The 20,000-nt window shown below is 43.6% G+C and overlaps 1 protein-coding gene across 1 annotated transcript in view; it reads right to left on the bottom strand.

The window, feature by feature from the left end:
• The window catches only part of cacna1fa (calcium channel, voltage-dependent, L type, alpha 1F subunit a), a 39,434-nt gene that overhangs the window by 9,845 nt on the left and 9,589 nt on the right, over positions 1-20,000 (bottom strand). Inside the window, exons 7-39 of the mRNA XM_031567002.2 lie at positions 19,230-19,426; positions 18,857-18,960; positions 18,142-18,284; positions 17,969-18,034; positions 17,677-17,743; positions 17,336-17,362; positions 16,997-17,157; positions 16,381-16,606; positions 15,528-15,735; positions 15,107-15,227; positions 14,221-14,293; positions 14,004-14,064; positions 13,666-13,723; positions 12,923-13,019; positions 12,460-12,589; positions 11,360-11,419; positions 9,890-9,996; positions 9,408-9,495; positions 9,001-9,108; positions 8,783-8,835; positions 8,000-8,146; positions 6,764-6,965; positions 5,831-5,989; positions 5,249-5,359; positions 4,988-5,071; positions 4,825-4,845; positions 4,367-4,534; positions 3,734-3,799; positions 3,449-3,540; positions 2,929-3,088; positions 1,947-2,074; positions 1,558-1,654; positions 543-645 (exon numbers count right to left, since the gene is read on the bottom strand). Coding sequence (XP_031422862.1) covers positions 543-645; positions 1,558-1,654; positions 1,947-2,074; positions 2,929-3,088; positions 3,449-3,540; positions 3,734-3,799; positions 4,367-4,534; positions 4,825-4,845; positions 4,988-5,071; positions 5,249-5,359; positions 5,831-5,989; positions 6,764-6,965; positions 8,000-8,146; positions 8,783-8,835; positions 9,001-9,108; positions 9,408-9,495; positions 9,890-9,996; positions 11,360-11,419; positions 12,460-12,589; positions 12,923-13,019; positions 13,666-13,723; positions 14,004-14,064; positions 14,221-14,293; positions 15,107-15,227; positions 15,528-15,735; positions 16,381-16,606; positions 16,997-17,157; positions 17,336-17,362; positions 17,677-17,743; positions 17,969-18,034; positions 18,142-18,284; positions 18,857-18,960; positions 19,230-19,426 — 3,693 coding nt within the window. The remainder of the gene's footprint in view (positions 1-542; positions 646-1,557; positions 1,655-1,946; positions 2,075-2,928; positions 3,089-3,448; positions 3,541-3,733; positions 3,800-4,366; positions 4,535-4,824; positions 4,846-4,987; positions 5,072-5,248; positions 5,360-5,830; positions 5,990-6,763; positions 6,966-7,999; positions 8,147-8,782; positions 8,836-9,000; positions 9,109-9,407; positions 9,496-9,889; positions 9,997-11,359; positions 11,420-12,459; positions 12,590-12,922; positions 13,020-13,665; positions 13,724-14,003; positions 14,065-14,220; positions 14,294-15,106; positions 15,228-15,527; positions 15,736-16,380; positions 16,607-16,996; positions 17,158-17,335; positions 17,363-17,676; positions 17,744-17,968; positions 18,035-18,141; positions 18,285-18,856; positions 18,961-19,229; positions 19,427-20,000) is intronic.

The following is a 20,000-nucleotide window of genomic DNA, read 5'->3' as shown; positions in this document are numbered from 1 at the left end:
ATTTTTTGAGAAGTTTTTTCTTTACTTTTATTATTTTCTACATGGTAGATAACACTTTTTTTGTTTAGTACATCATTCCATATGTGTTCTTTCGTAGTTTAAATGTCTTCAGTATTAATCTACAATGTAGAAAATAATAAAAGTAAAGAAAACACTTTTGACTGGTACTGTATTTGTGTGTGTGTATGCATGCATGTGTGTGTGTATATGCATATGTGTGTGTGTGTGTAGGTGTGTGTACTTGCAGGTGTGTGTGTGTGTGTGTGTGTGTGTATATGCATATGTGTGTGGGCGTGTGTAGGTGTGTGTGCGTGGAGGTGTGTGTGTGTGTGTGTGTGTGTGCTTGCAGGTGTATGTGTGTGTGTGTGTGTGTGCGTGTGTATATGCATATGTGTGTGGGCGTGTTTAGGTGTGTGTGCGTGGAGGTGTGTGTGTGTGCTTGCAGGTGTATGTGTGTGTGTGTGTGTGCGCGTGTATATGCATATGTGTGTGTGGGCGTGTGTGTGTGTGTGTGTGCTATCTTGTGCGTGTGGAAGGCTGACCCTCAGTCTTAATCTTGAGGGAGTATCTGACAAGGGCAAACAGGGTGGCGCTGAAGGACACGGTGCCGTCAGGGTAGAGCGGCACGTTCATGGCAACCAGCCTCTGAAACACACACCAAACCAGATAAAAGAGAGGCACACACAAAGGAGAAGGAGAGAGTGAAGAGAGAGAGTGCAGAGAGACAGGGAAGAGGAGAGCTGGATCTGGAGAGGGGAAACAGGAAGGAGAAAGATCTTTTCCCTCTGAAGGATTTTCAGTGAAAAAGAGCGGGAGGAAGAGAAAGGTGAAACAGGTACAGAAAGACAGAGAAGGAGAGGAAGAGGAAAAGGTCCAGAGAGAGAGGGAGAGAGAGAGAGAGGAAGAGAGAGAGAGGGAGAGAGAGAGAGAGAGAGAGAGGGAGAGCGGGAGAGAGAGAGGGAGAGAGAGAGAGAGGGAGAAAGAGAGGGCGGGAGAGAGGGAGAGAGAGAGAGAAGGAGAGCGGGAGAAAGAGAGAGAGAGCGGGAGAGAGAGAGAAAGAGGCAAGGGGAGAGGATAGAAAGAGAGAGAGAGACATTAGGGGAGGTAGATGGTAGGATTGGTAATTGGATTAGTGGGGGCACCGGCGGTTCTCTGGTCCAAACAGAGACTTAAACACTCGTGATTGAGTGAGTGTGTCAGGCCCGCGGCACGACTCTCCAGAGAAGACCACAAGACCCCACTAACTAACACCAGCCTCCACTAGAGAATTACGGCGAGCGGATTAGAGTGAGTAACAAATAGTCAATCACACCCAGATTAAATAATGTGTATTACATGGGCTACATCTCGAGCACACTCAGTGAAAATCATTTTGAGTTAACATTAAACATATTTGAATCCAATCAATGTTGCATTGTCATGAATTTAATCCATGAGATAAATTAAATGTGTAAGTAAATTACATATATATATATATATATATGTTATTACACATAAATTAAGTAAATAACATGTATTAAGCACAGGATTTCATGTTAAAGATGCTGTATATTGTACCTTGCATGCCACTCGATGTGGGCAGAGTTTGCCAAAGCCCAGTGGAGGCTGGATCCTGCGGAGCAACGCCACCACGTCCAGGTGCTTGATCCTGCCCCTGAAAGAGCATGGCACAGACCGGCATTAGCACGCACACCGAGACCAGCACAGGCTGCGTTCAACAAAGACTGGCATTATCATTTACAGAACATGATTGAGTGCAGTTAGTATGTCCGTTATTATCATTAAACTTCCTAAGACCTGATCTGAGACAGACCAGAGTAGCTACAGACCTGAAACAACCAGCGCCATAAGAATGACTGTGTCACATATGTATGTCAGTAGTGACAGAATAATATAGGACCCATCTGGGTCACTGCCTAAGGAATCAGTGTGAGGGGAAAACGTACACAGCTTCAGGGTCGTAGTCGGACCACACTCTCTTGAACTCGTCCAGGTGATGCGTGCCCAGCACTGTCCAGTCCCTGGTCAGGTACTCAAAGTTGTCCATGATGACAGCAATGAACAAGTTGATGATCTGAAAAGACATAATAACAGGGATTTTATGGCCCGTCCTGCTGCTTGATCAGTGAAATAGTTTGGGAGTAAAATGGAAGGTATTCAGCTGTATTTGAATCTACTCTATACTACTTTCACGCCATTGTGAAACGATGGGTCGGTCTTCCACTATGTGTTTGTGTCGGATATGTATTGCTCTGTGGAGACGACGCTCTTGGAAAGTGCCCTGTGGATTTCTAACTGAGTGCTCCTACACCTACACTTCAACTTCTCCCACTCGTGCCGGTGCAAAAGCTATAGTGTATAATTCACAGTTACAGTAAGAGTTTAGGTGTTTTTGTTATGCTGAAACGCAGAAATCAGGGCATATATGAAATGTAGCTATGCCTAAGCCCTGCCATTGTCTGCTGTAACAGTGCTGATTAAAGCAGCATAACGGAAGAATTGCTAATCGCTAACGAGATGCTAGCGGCTAAAACTAGCGAAACCTCTTGAAATGTGCTTACTTTGACACTATGACAAACTAGTTAGTCAACAACTGTCCTAACACAGTCAAACATCAAGCAAGTGCAACCCAAGACAAAGTAAGACGGCAAATAAGCTACTTACTAGTTCGGCAGACAGTAGAAACCGGGCGGCTTCAGGCAAACCTACATAACGCAGTAATATGCCTACGGACCCTGGTATGGCACGGAAGCGATTCTCCATATTAAAAGTAATTGTAGCGCCCCAATTTTTATTTATTTATTTTAAGGTAAAACTGCTTATCCTAACCCTAACCCTGAAGTAAGATTACTGCATAATGCCACTTTAATGCTTGTGTGTAACTGGAGTGCGCTCCCTGCCTGTGTCTGAATGCAACCTATTCCTTACCAGGAAGGAGCAGAGCATGAAGAAGCTGATGAAGTACAGGTAGGCCAGGTTGCTGCCGCACGTAAACTCCTCCCCCGGCTCGAAGTCTGACTCTGGGTCACAGCGTTGCCCTGGCAACGCAGCCAGCATGATCTCCTGCCACTGCTCACCAGTAGCACACCTGTGATGGAGAGAACAGAGAGAGAAAGAGAAAGAGAGAGAGAGAGAGAGAGAGGGGGGGAGAGAGAGAGAAAGAGAAAGAGAGAGGGAGAGAGAGAGAAGGGAAGAGAGGGATAATACGTGAGAGAGAGAAGAGAAAAGGAGAGATGATGATAATTATGATGATGTTGAAGATGATGTTATTGGTGATGTTGATGACGATGATGTTAATGATAATGATGATGATGAAGATAATGATGATGATAATTATGATGATGATGATGACGATGATTATGTAGATGATGACGATGATGATGTTGATGATGACGATGATGATGATGATGATAATGATGATGATGATATCTCACTGTATCTCACTCACCTGAAGAGAGCCAGCACAGCCATGAAGAACTGCTGGAAGTTGTTGTTGCGGTTGATGGAAGTGCTGTCGTCTACAGCAACCTTCCCAAAAGTCTGCAGACCACAACAGGAAATGCAACTTAGGCTCAAAGAGAAGATGGACGTTACTTTACAGTTCAAAAACATGAGGAAACCTGACGAACAGAGGAATACAGTTCTGAGATTGTGAGAGAGGGGATAGAAAGGTAGAAAAAAAACAAATAAATAATAATAATAATAATAATAATTATAAATAAAAATGGCTTACCTGCATGCCTATTACAGCATAGATGAAGAAAATCATGGCGATCAGCAGACCGACATAGGGCAAAGCCTGTGGGGGGACGCAGACAGACAGGTGTAAGTGAAGTGTGTGTGTGGTGTTTCGCAGCCTTATATTAACCAATTCACTCGTGTATTCATCTCATCTGCGGACCATAAGGGAGATACAGCGGGGCCTCACATCGTCCCCAATCTGACTAGCTGTCTCATGAAAAACTAAAAGTGACAAAAGGACATCTAAAGGTGACATGCTGTGGTTTGTGACATGACATGACATGACATAACATGAGGTGTTGGGGGGATAGAAAGGTAGTGTGGCGTGGCGTGGCGTGGCGTGGCGTGTTGTGTTGTGTTGTGTTGTGTTGTGTTGTGTTGTGTTGTGTTGGGGCGTGGCGTGGCGAGGCGTGGCGTGGCGTGGCGTGTGGCGTGGCGTGGCGTGTTGTGGCGTGGCGTGGCGTGGCGCGGCGTGGCGTGTTGTGGCGTGGCGTGGCGTGTTGTGGCGTGGCGTGGCGTGGCGTGGCGTGGCGTGGCGCGGCGCGGCGCGTTGTGGCGTGGCGTGTTGTGGCGTGGCGTGTTGTGGCGTGGCGTGGCGTGGCGTGGCGTGGCGTGACACACTGACCTGCAGAGACTTCAGAAAGGTCCAGAGGAGCGTGCGGATGCCCTCCCCTTTGCTCAGCAGCTTCCCCAAACGCATCACTCGGAAGAGACGGAAGAACGTGATGGAGACCTTAGAGCCCTCGCCTTCCACTTTGGGCCCCCCAGCCACTGCCCCACCCCCACCTTTGGGCTGTGTGTGTGTGTGTGTGTGTGTGGGTGTGTGTGTGTGTGTGTGTGTGTGTGGGTGGGAGGGGGTGGATGTGTGTGTGTGTGTGTGTGTGTGTGTGTGTGTGTGTGTGTGTGTGTGTGTGTGAGAGAGAGGGAGGGAGACAGATAGAAAGACAAAGTGGGGGGAAAAACAAAAGAAGGTAAATAATTACTATTAACATAATAATGAATATAACAACATGTATGTAAACAATGTTAAAGATAAAAGTAATGTGGTAAAGTCAGGTCTAAGATCTATCTAGGCAAACTAACCTCTCCATGTCCCCCTCCTCCCTGCATCCAAGTCAGAGAATATTCCAGACAGAAAGAGAGACAAGCAAAAGTTATGGCAATATATATATATATATATATCTGTAAGGCTGATATAAATTTTCTGATAATTTTGTGATACACAGGTTGATATCACTGTACTCACACTCAATTCTGTGACAAGAATGTCCAGGACACTCCCGACTACAATCAACGCGTCAAAGGCGTTCCATGCGTCAATGAAGTAATGCTACACACACACACACACACACACACACACACACACACACACACACACACACACACACATACAAATAGAAACATAAATTCACATCCCATAGACAGCACATTCACATCCAAGTTAAAACAGGATTTCCTTCTTCTAAATGTGTTCTTGATAAAGTATAAAGTAAACACTCTCTCTTACATAAGGCCTCAGGGCCAGGAGCTTGACCACCATCTCCACGGTGAAGACTGCCGTGAACGCCATATTCATCGTGTCCATGACTGAACTGAACATCTTGGACTGTTGGTAATGCTAAAAAAAACAAAAAACGGAATAGTGTATTATTCAATGAGAACTTCAAATACATACATACACTCCCTGTTCAGATAAGCACCTTATAATGAAATAAATAAATCATAACAAAAACAATTATTGGTGTATAAATGGTGTCCTTATTTTACTCCACCGTGAATCAAGCTACTGTAGTGTCTCCACTACAGTATCTTATTTGGTTCTAAGATCTGTGAAACTGCGTGGAGGCTGCATTTGTATTTCTGAACAGCAGGGGGCACTCAAGACAAATCCCTGCCTGCTTTTCATTTACTTGCACGTCGCACAAAAACAGAATGATGAGATATAAAACAGAGATGAAAGTCAGTTGTAAGTGTCTAAGCTGTAAGTTTAATTAAATCTAGTAACTAACATTTTGATTCAAAAGAAGGACAAAAGTTCCAAATGGCAGTAGAAATGAATTTGTATAAATATGTGTGCTGGAATAATCACCTGTATAGCCAGCGTGAGTGTGTTGAGCATGATGAGTACAAACATGATGTACTCAAACTGTGAGGAGTTGATGATCCTCCAGAACTTGAGCTGGGACGGATTTTTGGGGATGTATATTTTTATAGGTTGGGCTTTCAGTGCGTACTGCACACACTGTCTCTGGGGGGGAGGAATGGAAGTGGAGGAGGGGAGAGGGGCAGGGAGAGAGGGAGAGAGAGGGAGAGAGAGCACACTTCAACCGCTGCAATTTTTACTGCTAACAATTGGATTTTTAACCACTTTTCACTGCTAACAATAGGATTTTCAACCACATTTCACTGCGATTTCACTGCTAACAATTGAATTTTCAACCGCATTTCATGTTGCAATTGCAGACTATGCACAGTTTTACTCGCCTGTCCACACATCTATATGCCACATATTGACTCCCCGTGTTTACAGGTATGTGTATGATGCATATGCTTGTGTTTATATGTATATACTAGATGTATTTACATATATATAAGGGCCAATACATATACTGTATGTACATATATTCCAGGCTGCAGTTGGCCTCATCAAAAAGGCCCGCCGCCACAGTCACCACATGCTTCAAGTCTCTGCATCTGACTCGATGTGTTACGTTAACACACATCATTCTTGGTCTATTATATTATCTTACGCACATTACACTCTTATTTTGCACATTCCTGCACAGACTGCACAGCTCTTTCATTTCACCTTAACATATTCTGTAAATATTTGATATATATTTGATATATTGTTTTTCTTATGTTTCTGTAGCACCAAAATGCCAAAGAAAATTCCTGGTGGGTTTAAACTTGGCAATAAAAACGATTCTGATTCTGATTCTGATTCTGATTCTGTTTCCGATTCTGATTCTGATGTGGGTCTATAGATGTTTTAGTGAAGCACGTAGGTCCCCCTGCTTACCTGGTTTTTATTCAGCTCGCAGTTTTTGAACTCCACCTCTCCCTGCTCACGGAACGTGATGATGACGAAACCCACGAAGATGTTCATCATGAAGAAGGCGATGATGATGATGTAGATGATGAAGAAGATGGAGATCTCAACGCGGTAGTTGTAGATGGGACCGCGGTTAGGTTGATTGGCATCAACCGACTTGTACAGCAGCCTATGAGGGACAGAGAAAAGTCCATGTGACCGGGCCCTCGGGAGGTGTCGGGTGTTACAAGTTCAGCCCTAAAAACCTCACTCTCTTCTCTGCTCCACATAACTTGATACGATATTGCTTCAACATTGTAATTGTAATCCACACCATCAATAAGTACAATTGAAATGAAGTGTTTTGAGGGTATTTAGTCAAGTGCCTTTCAATCATTTAGCTTGTCATGGCCTGACTGGCCATCTCTACATATGGACGTATGAAATGAAAAAGTGGGCTGACTGCCCTAATGTAAATAAAGCCATATAATTGGATAGAAGTCTGCATGTGACGTATTTCATGGCATGTGGCCAATCAAAAAGTGCTTCTGCACTGATTGACAGGCATGCCCAGGGCTGCACACAGATTGTGTGTATGCAAGGGATTGTGGGTAATAAGAGGTCTCACAAATTCCATGATTGTCTTCATGCTTAGGTACACGCACACACACACACACACACACACACAAACACACACACACACACACACACACACACACACACACACACACACACACCTTCCATGATTGAGGTCATGCTTAGGTTTGGGGTGAACATTTCCTTGGCTCTAAGGAAAGTGAAGTGTGATATTTCCCAGGTGGTGATGTGGAGTGTGTGATTTGTGTATCTAGGATTAATTCAATCATTATTAAGGGATTGACTGCAAGATAACAGATTAAGGAAAAATGAAGTGAGTCTGTTGTTAAATTGAATTGCCCCTTGATACATGTTAAATGTTAATTCATGGTGTCAGGTAAAATACAAGATGAGTGTAAGTATATTTGAAGAAACTTGACAGAGGTTCTACTCACACACACACACACACACACACAGAGAGAGAGACAGACAAACACATACACACACACGCACACGCACACGCAAACGCAAACGCAAACGCGCGCACGCGGGCACGCGCACACGCACACACACACACACACACACACACACACACACACACACACACACACACACACACACACACACACACCTCCCCTAGATACTCACTGTGGCCAGCCCTCGAAGGTGGAGACGGTGAAGAGAGCCAGCATCCCCATCAGCACGTTATCAAAATTAAATTCACTGTTCTCCCACACTCTCTCCTTCACCATGGGGTGGTTCATGTCCCCGTCCTTAAACACAATGAAAGTGCCCCTAGGAGTGACATAGTGGAGAGGAGGAGAGAAGAGGAGAGAGAGAGGGAGAGATATACGGAGAGGATGAGAGAAGAGGAAAGAGAGAGAGGGAGAGATATACGGAGAGGCGGAGAGAAGAGGAGAGAGACGGAGAGACAGAGGGAGAGGAGAGAGAGTGAGAGATAGAGGGAGAGGAGGAGAGAGAGGGAGAGACAGAGAGAGAGGAAAGAGAGGGAGAAACAGAGGGAGAGGAGAAGAGAAGAGGAGAGAGAGGGAGAGGAGGAGAGAAGAGGAGAGAGAGGGAGACAGTGGGAGAAAATCAATATCTGATGCAGAAATATGTACATATATATATGATTACTTGTATATTCAAAATCGTTTGGGTTCTGCAAGCATCTTTACCTTGCATCTTTGTATTCGATTTCTTGTATATTTAAACACACTTGGTCTGTGACTGCATCTTTACTAGCTTTTATATGTCTGTATTTATGCATGTATCTAGTAAGTATGTATCTAGTAAGTATGCATCTATCACGTAAGTATGTACTGTATGTACCCTTCCATTAACCTCCAAAGACTTTTTAATCTCACAATCTGATAGGAAGTAGTTGTGGAAAGGCAGGTTAAGGCCAGATGTTGGGTTTGAGACACTCACTTGCATTCCACAGGCGTGTGTTTTGCCTCATCTGTGCAGCTGTAGAATCTACCCTGTAATCACAAGACAAAACAGAGGCTCCCACATCACTACACGACAACATACACCTTTCTTAACACACCGTGTCTCGCATAAAAAAAGTGTCATTAAATCAGAACGACCTGAGGCACTGTAACCCAGGACAGAGGTCAGAGGTCGTGAGGTCAGAGGTCGTTTACCTTGAAGAGCTGGACGCCGATGCAGGCGAACATGAACTGCAGCAGGGAGGTGACGACCAGGATGTTGCCGATGGTCTTGATGGCCACGAACACACACTGAATCACACTCTACACACACACACACAGGAGAAATACACACACAGGCAGGAGTCAGAGAGAAAACATACAGAGCTCTGTAATAACAAAGGTAAACATTTAGTGACAGCACAACTGTCAACAAAATGATTGATCAATTCATTGATTTATTGATAATTAAATTAACATGATAACATGACATAGGATCACTGGTTCAAATGGAAGCTAGCCTGGCCTTCCCTTTTGTAGGATTTGTGGCTGAAAGCTTGCAGAAAAAGGTTGATCACAGGCAAACCATACTGCAGGAACCCATCTAATAACTGCAGGGGTACCTTGAGTCCCTTGGCTCTGTTGATGGCCCTCAGGGGCCTGAGGACTCGGAGCACGCGCAGAATCTTCACTACTGAGATGGCACTCGAACTGAGGGACGCAGAGAGAGATGTGGGAGAGAAGGGAAGGGAAGATAGGGCATAGTGCAAGTACATAAACAAGCATGCAGAAAAAACTCTATTGGCAATTGGCAATCAGAGCTCACAGAAACAAATAAGATAGGATAATGATTGTATTAGCAATAAGAAAGCCAGACTGTCAAATGTTTAAGTGTACAACATTTGCTGGAATATACATTTATTGTTAACTAAAATGTGAGAGACTCAGCGTGAGCGAAAGAGAGACAGAGAGAGAGAGAGAGGGAGAGAGAGAGAAAGAGACAGAGAGAGAGGGAGAAAGAGAGAGAGAGAGAGAGAGAGAGATGTTCTTCATATTGTGTGCAACATGCTATGTGCTGAGGGGGTTTGGGGGGTGTGATACTGACTGTAGAAAGAAGGACAGCAGAGACACGCTGACCACCACCAGATCCAGCATGTTAAAGGCGTTTCTGCAGAACGAGCCCTGATGCAAGAAAGCTCCATACACCGTCACCTGGATTCAGACAAGACCAAACGACAACAGATGCTCTGAAACGGGTCACTGTTACTGGATTCAGACCAGAGCAGACGACCACAGATGCTCTGAAACTGGTCACTGTTACTGGATTCAGACAAGAGGAAGTGAAAAACAATCATCTGAACACTATCATATGAAAATGCTAGTTCACTTTGAATCTTTTAGTACTTGATCCTAGTACTATGTTTCTATCATATATATATATATATATATATATCATATATATATATATATATATATATTTGTTGTTAAATAAAACACATCAAATGCTCAGTAATTTTATTCTATTTATTATTTTATTTTTCATTGTGAGTATGCCACCAGTGAAAAAGATGGTCAAAACCTTAGCGTGAATTAAATGAGATGGATAAAGTTGGCACTCTGTGCACTAGCACACAGAAAAAGCACGCTTCAACAGAGGCCTTATCTCTGCCCAGTCAGCTTGGCACTGCCAGGCCCAGTGGGCATACTGGAGTCCTTAAAAGCGTCTGTAAGCAATACTGTTGAGGAATAGTGACGCTAGCTGGCATTGCATTCTGACAGAGATAGATGCTCTCAGAATGAAGAATGATTTCTGGGGCTCTCCTGCACTTGGTCTCCAAGGCAACCTTGCCGGCCAATAATTCTGTATGCGTGTCGCGTGGGGGGAAAGGGTCAAATCCAAAAGCCGTTAAGTCTGACAGAAGCTGGCAGGAAAAGCCAACTTGCCAACATCTTTAAACACATCTTTATCTATTAGTGGATCAAAGAATATCACAGAAAAAAATAACCAGTTATTTTCTGCAAGACACAAATCTATTAGACATATTTACTTACTGCTGTCAGACAATTAAAGCAAATGTAATTTCCAATAAAACCATCAAGGCCATCAAAATTGGCAGTCAGCTTGAAAGGCATCATTTCTATATGTGTAGCACAAAAAGTGTGAAAGTGTGACTCTTATTTTGAAATGGGGACCGACAGGAAGACCCAGAGAAACAGAGAAAAAAAGAGATAGCTAGTTAGAACGTGGTGTGCAGCCAGTTGGATTAGTTGAAGTGCTCCGTACTTGAAAGCTTGTGAATTAAACTAAGCTCTGCCCCAAGATATTTTAACCATTACGTATGCACTAAAAGAAATTATAACTTAACCCAGGCAGTTGCCGTTAATTGCGTTAATTACGTTTATATCTAATCCATCACAAAAATGAATGCATTCATTTTTACGGCACTAATATTTACATATTTAAATACATATTTATAGACAACCCAAGTATTGTATGGCAGACCAGTAACAGAAGTCTGCTTCATAGATTTGTAAGCCCAGGATTTGTAAGGCCATTATGAGCAGAATCCCATACCTTCAGAATAATCTCAACGGTGAAAATGGAAGTGAAAACGTAATCTGCATAGCCCAGCACCTTGAGAGAGAGAGAGAGTGTGGAGAGAAGAGAAGGAGAGAAGGAGAGAAGAGAAGGAGAGAGTAGAGTCCATAACATACAGAACCGATGGCAAACAGTAAGTCAGTAACAGAGAAGAGGGGAGCGACTAGTGTAAGAGAAACACAAACAGGAGAGGAGACGGACGGTGCTTTTCATAAACAGTTAACAAACGGTTAACAACTGGTATGCAGTGAGTCAGAGGGGGGGGGGGGGGGGGTGGTAGTGATGGAGGGAACACAGAGATGAGGAGTGCAGAAGGGACACGGCGACGGTGAGAAGCTGCAGTCAGGTGTGGAAGTTTCAATATCTGCTAGCTGAACAAAGTCTTGCACAGCCAATTGTCTATTAACACAACTTTTTGTGTAGAAATTTTCCTCCAATGTGTGTGGTAATGATTATATTGCTTTGAAAGAATCTGGATTAAAAAGAGGGGTAATTATGACACGATATCAGCAAGTTATCTGTCATAACACACGGTCACAGAGCCTCATCTCCCTTGAAATCCCCCTTACAAAAACTAATATAGGTAAAATAGCTTTTAAGTTCTTCGCTTCCCATAAATGGAACACTGTTCAAGTGGAGTTGAAACTAACCAAGTAGTTTTCTGTCAACCAATTTAAGAGCCTTTTAGATGCTAAGGATGTGCCTCAATGCTGTTGTTTTAAATTATTCTCTGATTTAATTTTTTTACTTTATGTTATCTTTTTTATACTTAATTTCTGAGAATGTGTTTTGTTTATTTATTTTGTCTGTTTTGTTTTGTTATGGTTTGTTTATTTATTGTTCTTCTGTATTATGTAGCCTCAATCAGGGCATTGCTGCAAAAGAGCCCTGTGCTCAGTCAATTCTCCCTGAATAAATAATGATGATGATGATGATGATGATGAAGTTGTATGCTATCTTGACTGGCAAAGTCACATCAGGCCTGCAAGGGACATCTAAGCAAGACTGGACTTCGAAGTGGCTTGGCATAAGTAACCAGACTAAGCGTTTGAGCGTTGGGGACTGTTAGCACTTACGATGTTCCTGAAGGAGTGGTGCCTGATTGGGTCCTCAGCAGCCAATGAGATGCTACCGAGGATGATGAAGACGAGGATGAGGTTGGTGAAGTAGCTGTGATGAATGAGGTTGTGGCAGGCTACTCGCAGGCTGGGTACATATGAGGGGGAAGAGACAGGGACATGATACACAGGCAGGAGATGGAGGGATGGGGACACATATGACATATGTCGTGACGTCATGGTTCCCTTAACTGCAGCAGTCGGGGGGCTTTGAGTACCCCTAGCAATAGTGAGGGTATTGCAAAAGCTGGTTGAACCAAACTTAAAAAACTTTTTTTTAAACGTCATAAAAAATTATTGATATTCGCTTGATTCCCTTTTGCTTTTCCAAACAGTTTTAATTTTTAAAGAATCCTTGTTTCAAGTGTATGCAGTGTTGGGCATCAGTGTCTAGCCGAACCTAACGAGGTTAGCACCATACCAGTTCTTCTTCCCAAGAATGAAGAAGGAGCTTCCATCAGGAATAGGCACAATCTTCTCCTTTGGCGTGAAACTTTCCGCCTTCATAGGAATGCCAACTTTAAGGAGGAAGGAAAGACATTACACTAAACATAAAGCCTTAGAAGTATGGAGATATTTACCTTCTACGTATGGAAGTATGTACCTTCGAGGTAAGGAGAATTTTACCTTCGAGGTAAGGAGATATTTACCTTCGAGGTAAGGTGATATTTACCTTCTGTCACGTCCTTGCATGATTGCCACTTTTCTAGAGGGCAACGCCTGTCCTAGAGCACCTAGCACTAACTTTGGCTCTACACTGGGCTCAGTCGGCACTGGACCGCGCACTTTACGAAGTACACTGCAATACAGTGCACTGCAATACAGTGCACTTACATCTGTAGTGCGTTCTGTCGCTGATTAGTGTTGTCTCAAATGGAACACTGACTGACGCAAATGTGCAAGACTTTTACCCATAAATCTGTGTGCCAGCTTCCTCCAGGCCAACTGGAAATTTTAAACAAAGATGGCGGACCAAACTCCGCTGACAACCGTGTTTTCTATGTAAATGTACATCTTTTGCCGTTTTCTCGCTTTGATTTTTTAAAGTTACCGAGAAATATACATTGTTTTATCAGATAACTCAACCTCATGAAATATCTGCAGTGAAAATATTGTTTGTGGCCAACATGTTATCATCTAGTCGTAGCCCCTCCTGGCTCTTACCTCCTTCCAGCCCCTCGATGGCTCTTAGCTCCTCATTCTCCCAGTCCTCCTCCTCAGCCTTGACAGGGAGACAGGGCAGGTACATAAGGTCAGTCTTTGGTTGTCTTTCTAGAATCAGCTGAGCTATTTTACATTTGACAGTTGACTATTCTACATTGATTGACTGATTGACAGTTGATTATTCTACTTTGATTGACTGATTGACAGTTGATTATTCTACATTGATTGACTGATTAACAGTTGATTATTCTACTTTGATTGACTGATTGACAGTTGATTATTCTACATTGATTGACTGATTATTCTACAGCATCTAGAACAGGATGAAACAACATCACCTCCTCTTCCTCCTCACGATCTTCATCTTCTTCCCACTCATCATCCTCCTCTTTCTTCTCTCTACAAAAAATCAAGATGACAGCATGTTGTAAAATGCATTTGTGTTACCCTATTGTATGCAATGTATAGTAACGGTAATTAACTTATATCTTTAACACAAGGCAGACAGAGATTGAGAGAAAGGGTGAGAGAGAAGAAGGATGTCAAATGTCTCACTCTTTTTTGGTTTTCCCACTTCCAGTGGCCAAGTTGTCGACGGCGATAGCCAAGAAGACGTTTAGCAAGATGTCTGGGATAGAACACCAGTCAAGGGCCGTAGTGCAGAAATATCAATTTCATCAGAAAATCGCACGTTACAGTAGCACGTTACACGCTGTTTAAACATGACATAAAACAGAATAACATTACACTGAATACTCACAGGCTTTCTCCAGCTAGAGCATGTACAGTGTTAGAGATTGGTGGGTTTCACATAAATGGATACCAACCCTTAGTCTCAGACACACCATGGGTCTGGAGCCAGGCCATTAGACTTGATTCTTGGCCTTTGTCTACAGCCACGACAAGATGGTTGGAACCAGGCATATTAGTGTTTACATGGCCATGGTCAGCTAGACCCCTGCCTGGCATTCACACCTCTCATATCCCTTTCCTTACAACCCCCCCCCCGTCCCCGTCCCCTCCTTACACCTTGAACTATGACCCCCAGACTCACCCACCCTCTTTTCCTTGTGCTTTCTGCATACACCTTTACACCTATCAAACTCCCCCCAGGTAAACCTATTGTCCACATTCTCTTCCCCCACAACTTTCGCATTTCATCAAAGATTCGCCAGGAACCACAGATCTTTCAATAGTATTATCTCCCATGACGTTTCAGCGCTTAAAGGGATTTGCTTTGAACTTATGCAAACCGTGCAGAACCCGACATCATTACATCTTTGACTTTATGCTGAATTATTAAAAAAATAAACCAGTAGGTAAGGCAATGGCACCTTTGCTTGTTGAACTGCCATGTTGAAATCCTTTTACAAACTTACTACAATAGGTAACAACAAGGCAGGAGGTAAATGACCCACGTATGAGACGGTTGAAAGGATACAGTTACCAACGACAAAAAGAATGACAAAGTAGACACAGACAATCATGTTGGGGAAGACAGGACCCCCGTAAGCCATGATGCCGTCATACATCACAGAGTTCCAGTCCTCTCCGGTCAGAATCTTTAGAAAGAAGGGGAGAGGAATGGACAAAGAAACATAAATACATTCATCGATAGATAGTTTGATGGAAGAATGGATGGATGTAGGATTGGATGAATGGATAGATAGGTACATAGACAGATAGGTGGATATCAGGACAGACAGACACACATAGATGTTCAGGAACATAAACAGACAGAGAGAGAGATGCACAGATCGACTGTATATACAAACACAGAGAAAAGCATAGATGTGAGTCTGGGAGAGGAATCTTCTGTGGTGTTGGCAGTGTTTCCATGGTAAAGAGGTGAAGAGCGTCACCTGGAAACAGGTGAGCAGGGCCGAGGGGAAGGAGTCGAAGGTACTCCTCTTCATCTGTGTCTCGTCGAAGTTGAACTTGCCACCGAACAGCTGCATGCCGAGCAGGGCGAAGATGATGAGGAAGAGGAAGAGGAGCAACAGCAGGGAGCAGATAGCCTTCATGGAGTTGAGCAGCGAGGTGACCAGGTCAGACAGGGCAGCCCAGTGTCTGGAGAACACAGAGGTCATGTGTATTTGCTGTTAGATATCTCAGGTGTGTGTGTGCTGTTAGATATATCAGGTGTGTGTATGTGCTGTTAGATATATCAGGTGTGTGTGTGTACTGTTAGATATATCAGGTGTGTATGTGCTGTTAGATAAATCAGGTGTGTATGTGCTGTTAGATAAATCAGGTGTGTATGTACTGTTAGATATCTCAGGTGTGGCATCGTGGACTAGGGGTGATGTTTGAATGACAAACTTGCAGTCACCCACACATCAAATCAAGTAAAAGTCAAAGCTCATTGGCTTCTAAACACATACATTTATGTGTAATTAACTATCTATTTAATAAGAAGAGACAATATGCAACACACATCTTGGTTATATATCACAGTCAATGCCTACCCTTAGACACTGACACACCATTTTTAGACTGCAAACCATTTATTTGATCTGAAAAACTGTGTTAAGGTACAGCCAAGAGTGGTCCAGACCAAACTTACGAAAGTATCTCTTAAAGAAGCTACCTTAGCTGAGCCAAGGATCCTTTTGGAAACAACTCGTAAGGTTAAGGTACAGCGTAAGATATAACGTATCATTGACGTAGCGTTAAGAAGGCTCTGGGGAAAGTGCCACCTGGTCAGTGACCTACCTGGTGACCTTGAAGATACGGAGCAGACGAATGCAGCGCAGCACAGAGATTCCGACAGGGGGCATGAATTGCATCTCCACGAGAACCGTTTCCAGGATACCGCCACACACCACAAAACAGTCAAAGCGGTTGAAGAGGGCTATGAAGTAGACCTGCATCCCAGAACTGTAGATCTTCAACAACATCTCCATGGTGAAGAGGCCCAGCAGGATCTTATTGGCTCGTTCTGAAGTGAGGGACGGGAAGAACAATCCACAACCAATCAGATGACATGTTTTGGTGTGGTCAATAAAACCTGGGGCACTGCAATATAGTTACCTGCGTCATTATTATTATTAGTGTTTGACAGAGAGGCGGATGGAATCAATATAGTATATATAATATGAGACAAAAGTGAGTTCATAGCTGAATTGTATTCCTATGAAAAGGTAACATGTCGGCCCTTGTGTTCACTTGCAGTCATGGTGTAGCAACAAAGGCAACTTCCAAGGACAGAAACTATTGTGGGGCATGGAAACTACCCCACCCCCCATCCCCCAACCTACCTTTCTACCCCATATATACTAATTGCAACCATTAAATGACCCATTCTGTAGAAGTGGAGTCTAACGCTCACCTTGAATGTCGGTGAGCCATTTTGGCTGTCCGTAGTGTTCGGAGGCGCTGGCGGCCGTGTTCAGAAACACCAGGAACAGCACCAGCCAATAGAAGTTGGGAGACTTGACCGCCACTCTTGAGTTCTTACGCATCGCCTGGTTCAGGTGGAACAGCTGCTCACTGGACGAGGAAAAGAGACAAAAACGCCATTGATGAGCCGTCGGTGCAGAGGCATGTTGTTACGAAAACAATGAAACGTCAAACTTGCTAGCATACATTTAAAAAAAGAACCTCTTGCTCTCAGCAGTGTTCATGCAATTCTTCAAGGAGAGCATCCATACTTTTTTAAGGAACTTACCAGAAGCTAATGGTCATCAGTCGCGCCCTAAAGTCACAAACAGAGAGAAACCATGAGATACATTGAATACATCCAATACAGATGAATGAACTGACATTCAAAGTGGGTCAGTACATGATATACAATACATCTACATGTATATAATATACATAGTTCAACTGTGTCTGCGATTCATTAGTCAACACAATATAAACACAGATATGTTCAAAATTGCCACATCTTATATGATGCAGAGTATATTTGAGATTGTGATTTGCTGTTTGTGTGGCATCAGCATAATGTTTATTTTCTAAAGGGATAGAACTGTGTATGGTGTGCAACGCAAAGGAGTTTGGACTCACATAATGGAAGCACAACAGCCCCCATCGTCATCGAGGAATGCTTCAAACTCCGAGTCAGAGTCAGATTCTGTGGACGTCAGAAAATGATTCAACATGAGAGGGAAATAGACACACACACACTTACTTACACACACACACACACACACACACACACACACACACACACACACACACACACACACACACACACACACACACACATGCACTCGCACACACTCACACACGCACACGCACACACACACACACACACACACACACACACACACACGATGGTCTGATCTGATCCACACACCTCCGTCTTCACTGTGCTTGTACCATCCATACTTCTTCATCATTTTCTTCTTGGCGACCACAGAACCTACAGGACAAAGTGTAATAACAGCAAACTTGTGAGTGTGTGTGTATGTGTGCAAGGATGTGTGTGTGTGTGTGTGTGTGTGTGAGAGAGAGAGAGAGACATCTTACGTTTGTTCCCGTCCTCGTCCTTTACCTCGGCCTCGATGAGCCAGTCCATGTATCCCACCATGTCCTCCTCCATCTGCTTCTTCTCCTGGGCCAACTGCAGTTCTCCACGAGCCACAGCCTTCTCTCTCTCTTTAGAGAACTCACTGAGAGCACAGAACAATGCAGTTATATACGAGCCACAGCCTTCTCTCTTTCTTTAGAGAACTCACTGAGAGCACAGAACAATGCAGTTCTATACGAGCCACAGCCTTCTCTCTTTCTTTAGAGAACTCACTGAGAGCACAGAACAATGCAGTTATATACGAATATACGAGCCACATCCTTCTCTCTTTCTTTAGAGAACTCACTGAGAGCACAGAACAATGCAGTTATATACGAGCCACAACCTTCTCTCTCTCTTTAGAGAACTCACTGAGAACACAGAACAATACAGTTCTCTACGAGCCACAGCCTTCTCTCTCTCTTTAGAGAACTCACTGAGAGCACAGAACAATGCTTGAATGTGCACCAGAAACATCAACTATTGTCTGCTCTGGCCCCTTACATAACTTATAGCAAGACGGGAAATCAAAGACAGGTAGACAAGACAAATGAAGTTGGGTGAGAAGGGCTGTGCAATAAAAACAAACCACCAAAAATAGGCCTTTCAGCACCTGCTGGATTGCTTGATGTCATTATTTTATGAAGAGAATAAGACCGAGAGGAAGTTACTCACCCGCTCAACACACCCAAGACGAGGTTGATGATGAAGAAGGACCCAAAGATGACCAGAGACACAAAGTAGACCCAGGGCATCTCGATACCAATGGCGTCATTCATCTGGAGGAAAACCAGACAGAACCAATCAATCCTTCAATCAATCAATACATCAGTGACAGATAGTGGGAGTGGTCATGGTCATTTAATGATCCGGCACAGATGGGTTTGTGTTTGTTTGTTTGTGTGTGTGTGTGTGCGTGCGTTCATGTGTGTGTGTGTGTACGTGTGTTTGCGTGTGTGTGTGTGCGCGTGTATGTGTGTATATGTGTGTGTGTGTGTGTGTGGATGTGTGTGTGTGCGTGTGTATACGTGTAGATGTAGAAGCTCACCCAGTAGAGCACATCAGTCCACCCCTCCATGGTGATGCACTGGAACACGGTGAGCATGGCAAAGAAGATGTTGTCAAAGTTGGTGATGCCGCCGTTAGGACCCTCCCAGCCTTCGCGGCAATCTGTGTTGTTGCCGACGCAGAAACGGCCGTTTCCCGCAAACGCACACGGTGTGGGGTCGTCATCCACATTCAGCTCTGACAGGACAGAGAGCCACGATCAGAACAACACCAGATGCGATGAACTAAACTCATTAAACCTGAACCGCCTTGAAACTATTTGGTTGTTTTGGCGCTATATAAATAAAACCGAATTGAATTGAATTGAATTGAACCGGAGCAAGACAGAACAGTCACACTTCATTTTCCCAACTTTCTGACAGTGTGACTACGCTCTTATTGCAGTATAGCTATATCACTGAGTATAGTGTACCATTGTTTGCAACCAAGAGTAGAAGTAGATGAATGCTTTGTACTTACAAAAAGCTAGTGTTATTGCTATGTAATTACACAGTGTCAACTGAATGTTATACACTGATAATTAGTCCCTAATGGTGTACTAATAATGGAATAATGGCTCATGAATAGAACGAGTTAACCAGAGTGCCGTCAGGGTATCCATGGTGATATTGTGTCATGGTTGTCTATGTTAACAGCCTTAAGACAATTTTATTGTTTTAGCGCTATATAAATAAAATTGAATTGAATTGAATTGAATTGAATTGCTCTCTGATTGTGTATGGTAGCACCAGGAAGACTATGACGATGCATT

The sequence above is a fragment of the Clupea harengus genome, chromosome 4, assembly GCF_900700415.2.
Source record: "Clupea harengus chromosome 4, Ch_v2.0.2, whole genome shotgun sequence".
Classification (NCBI taxonomy): Eukaryota; Metazoa; Chordata; class Actinopteri; order Clupeiformes; family Clupeidae; genus Clupea; species Clupea harengus.
This window is presented reverse-complemented; position numbering and strand designations above follow the sequence as displayed.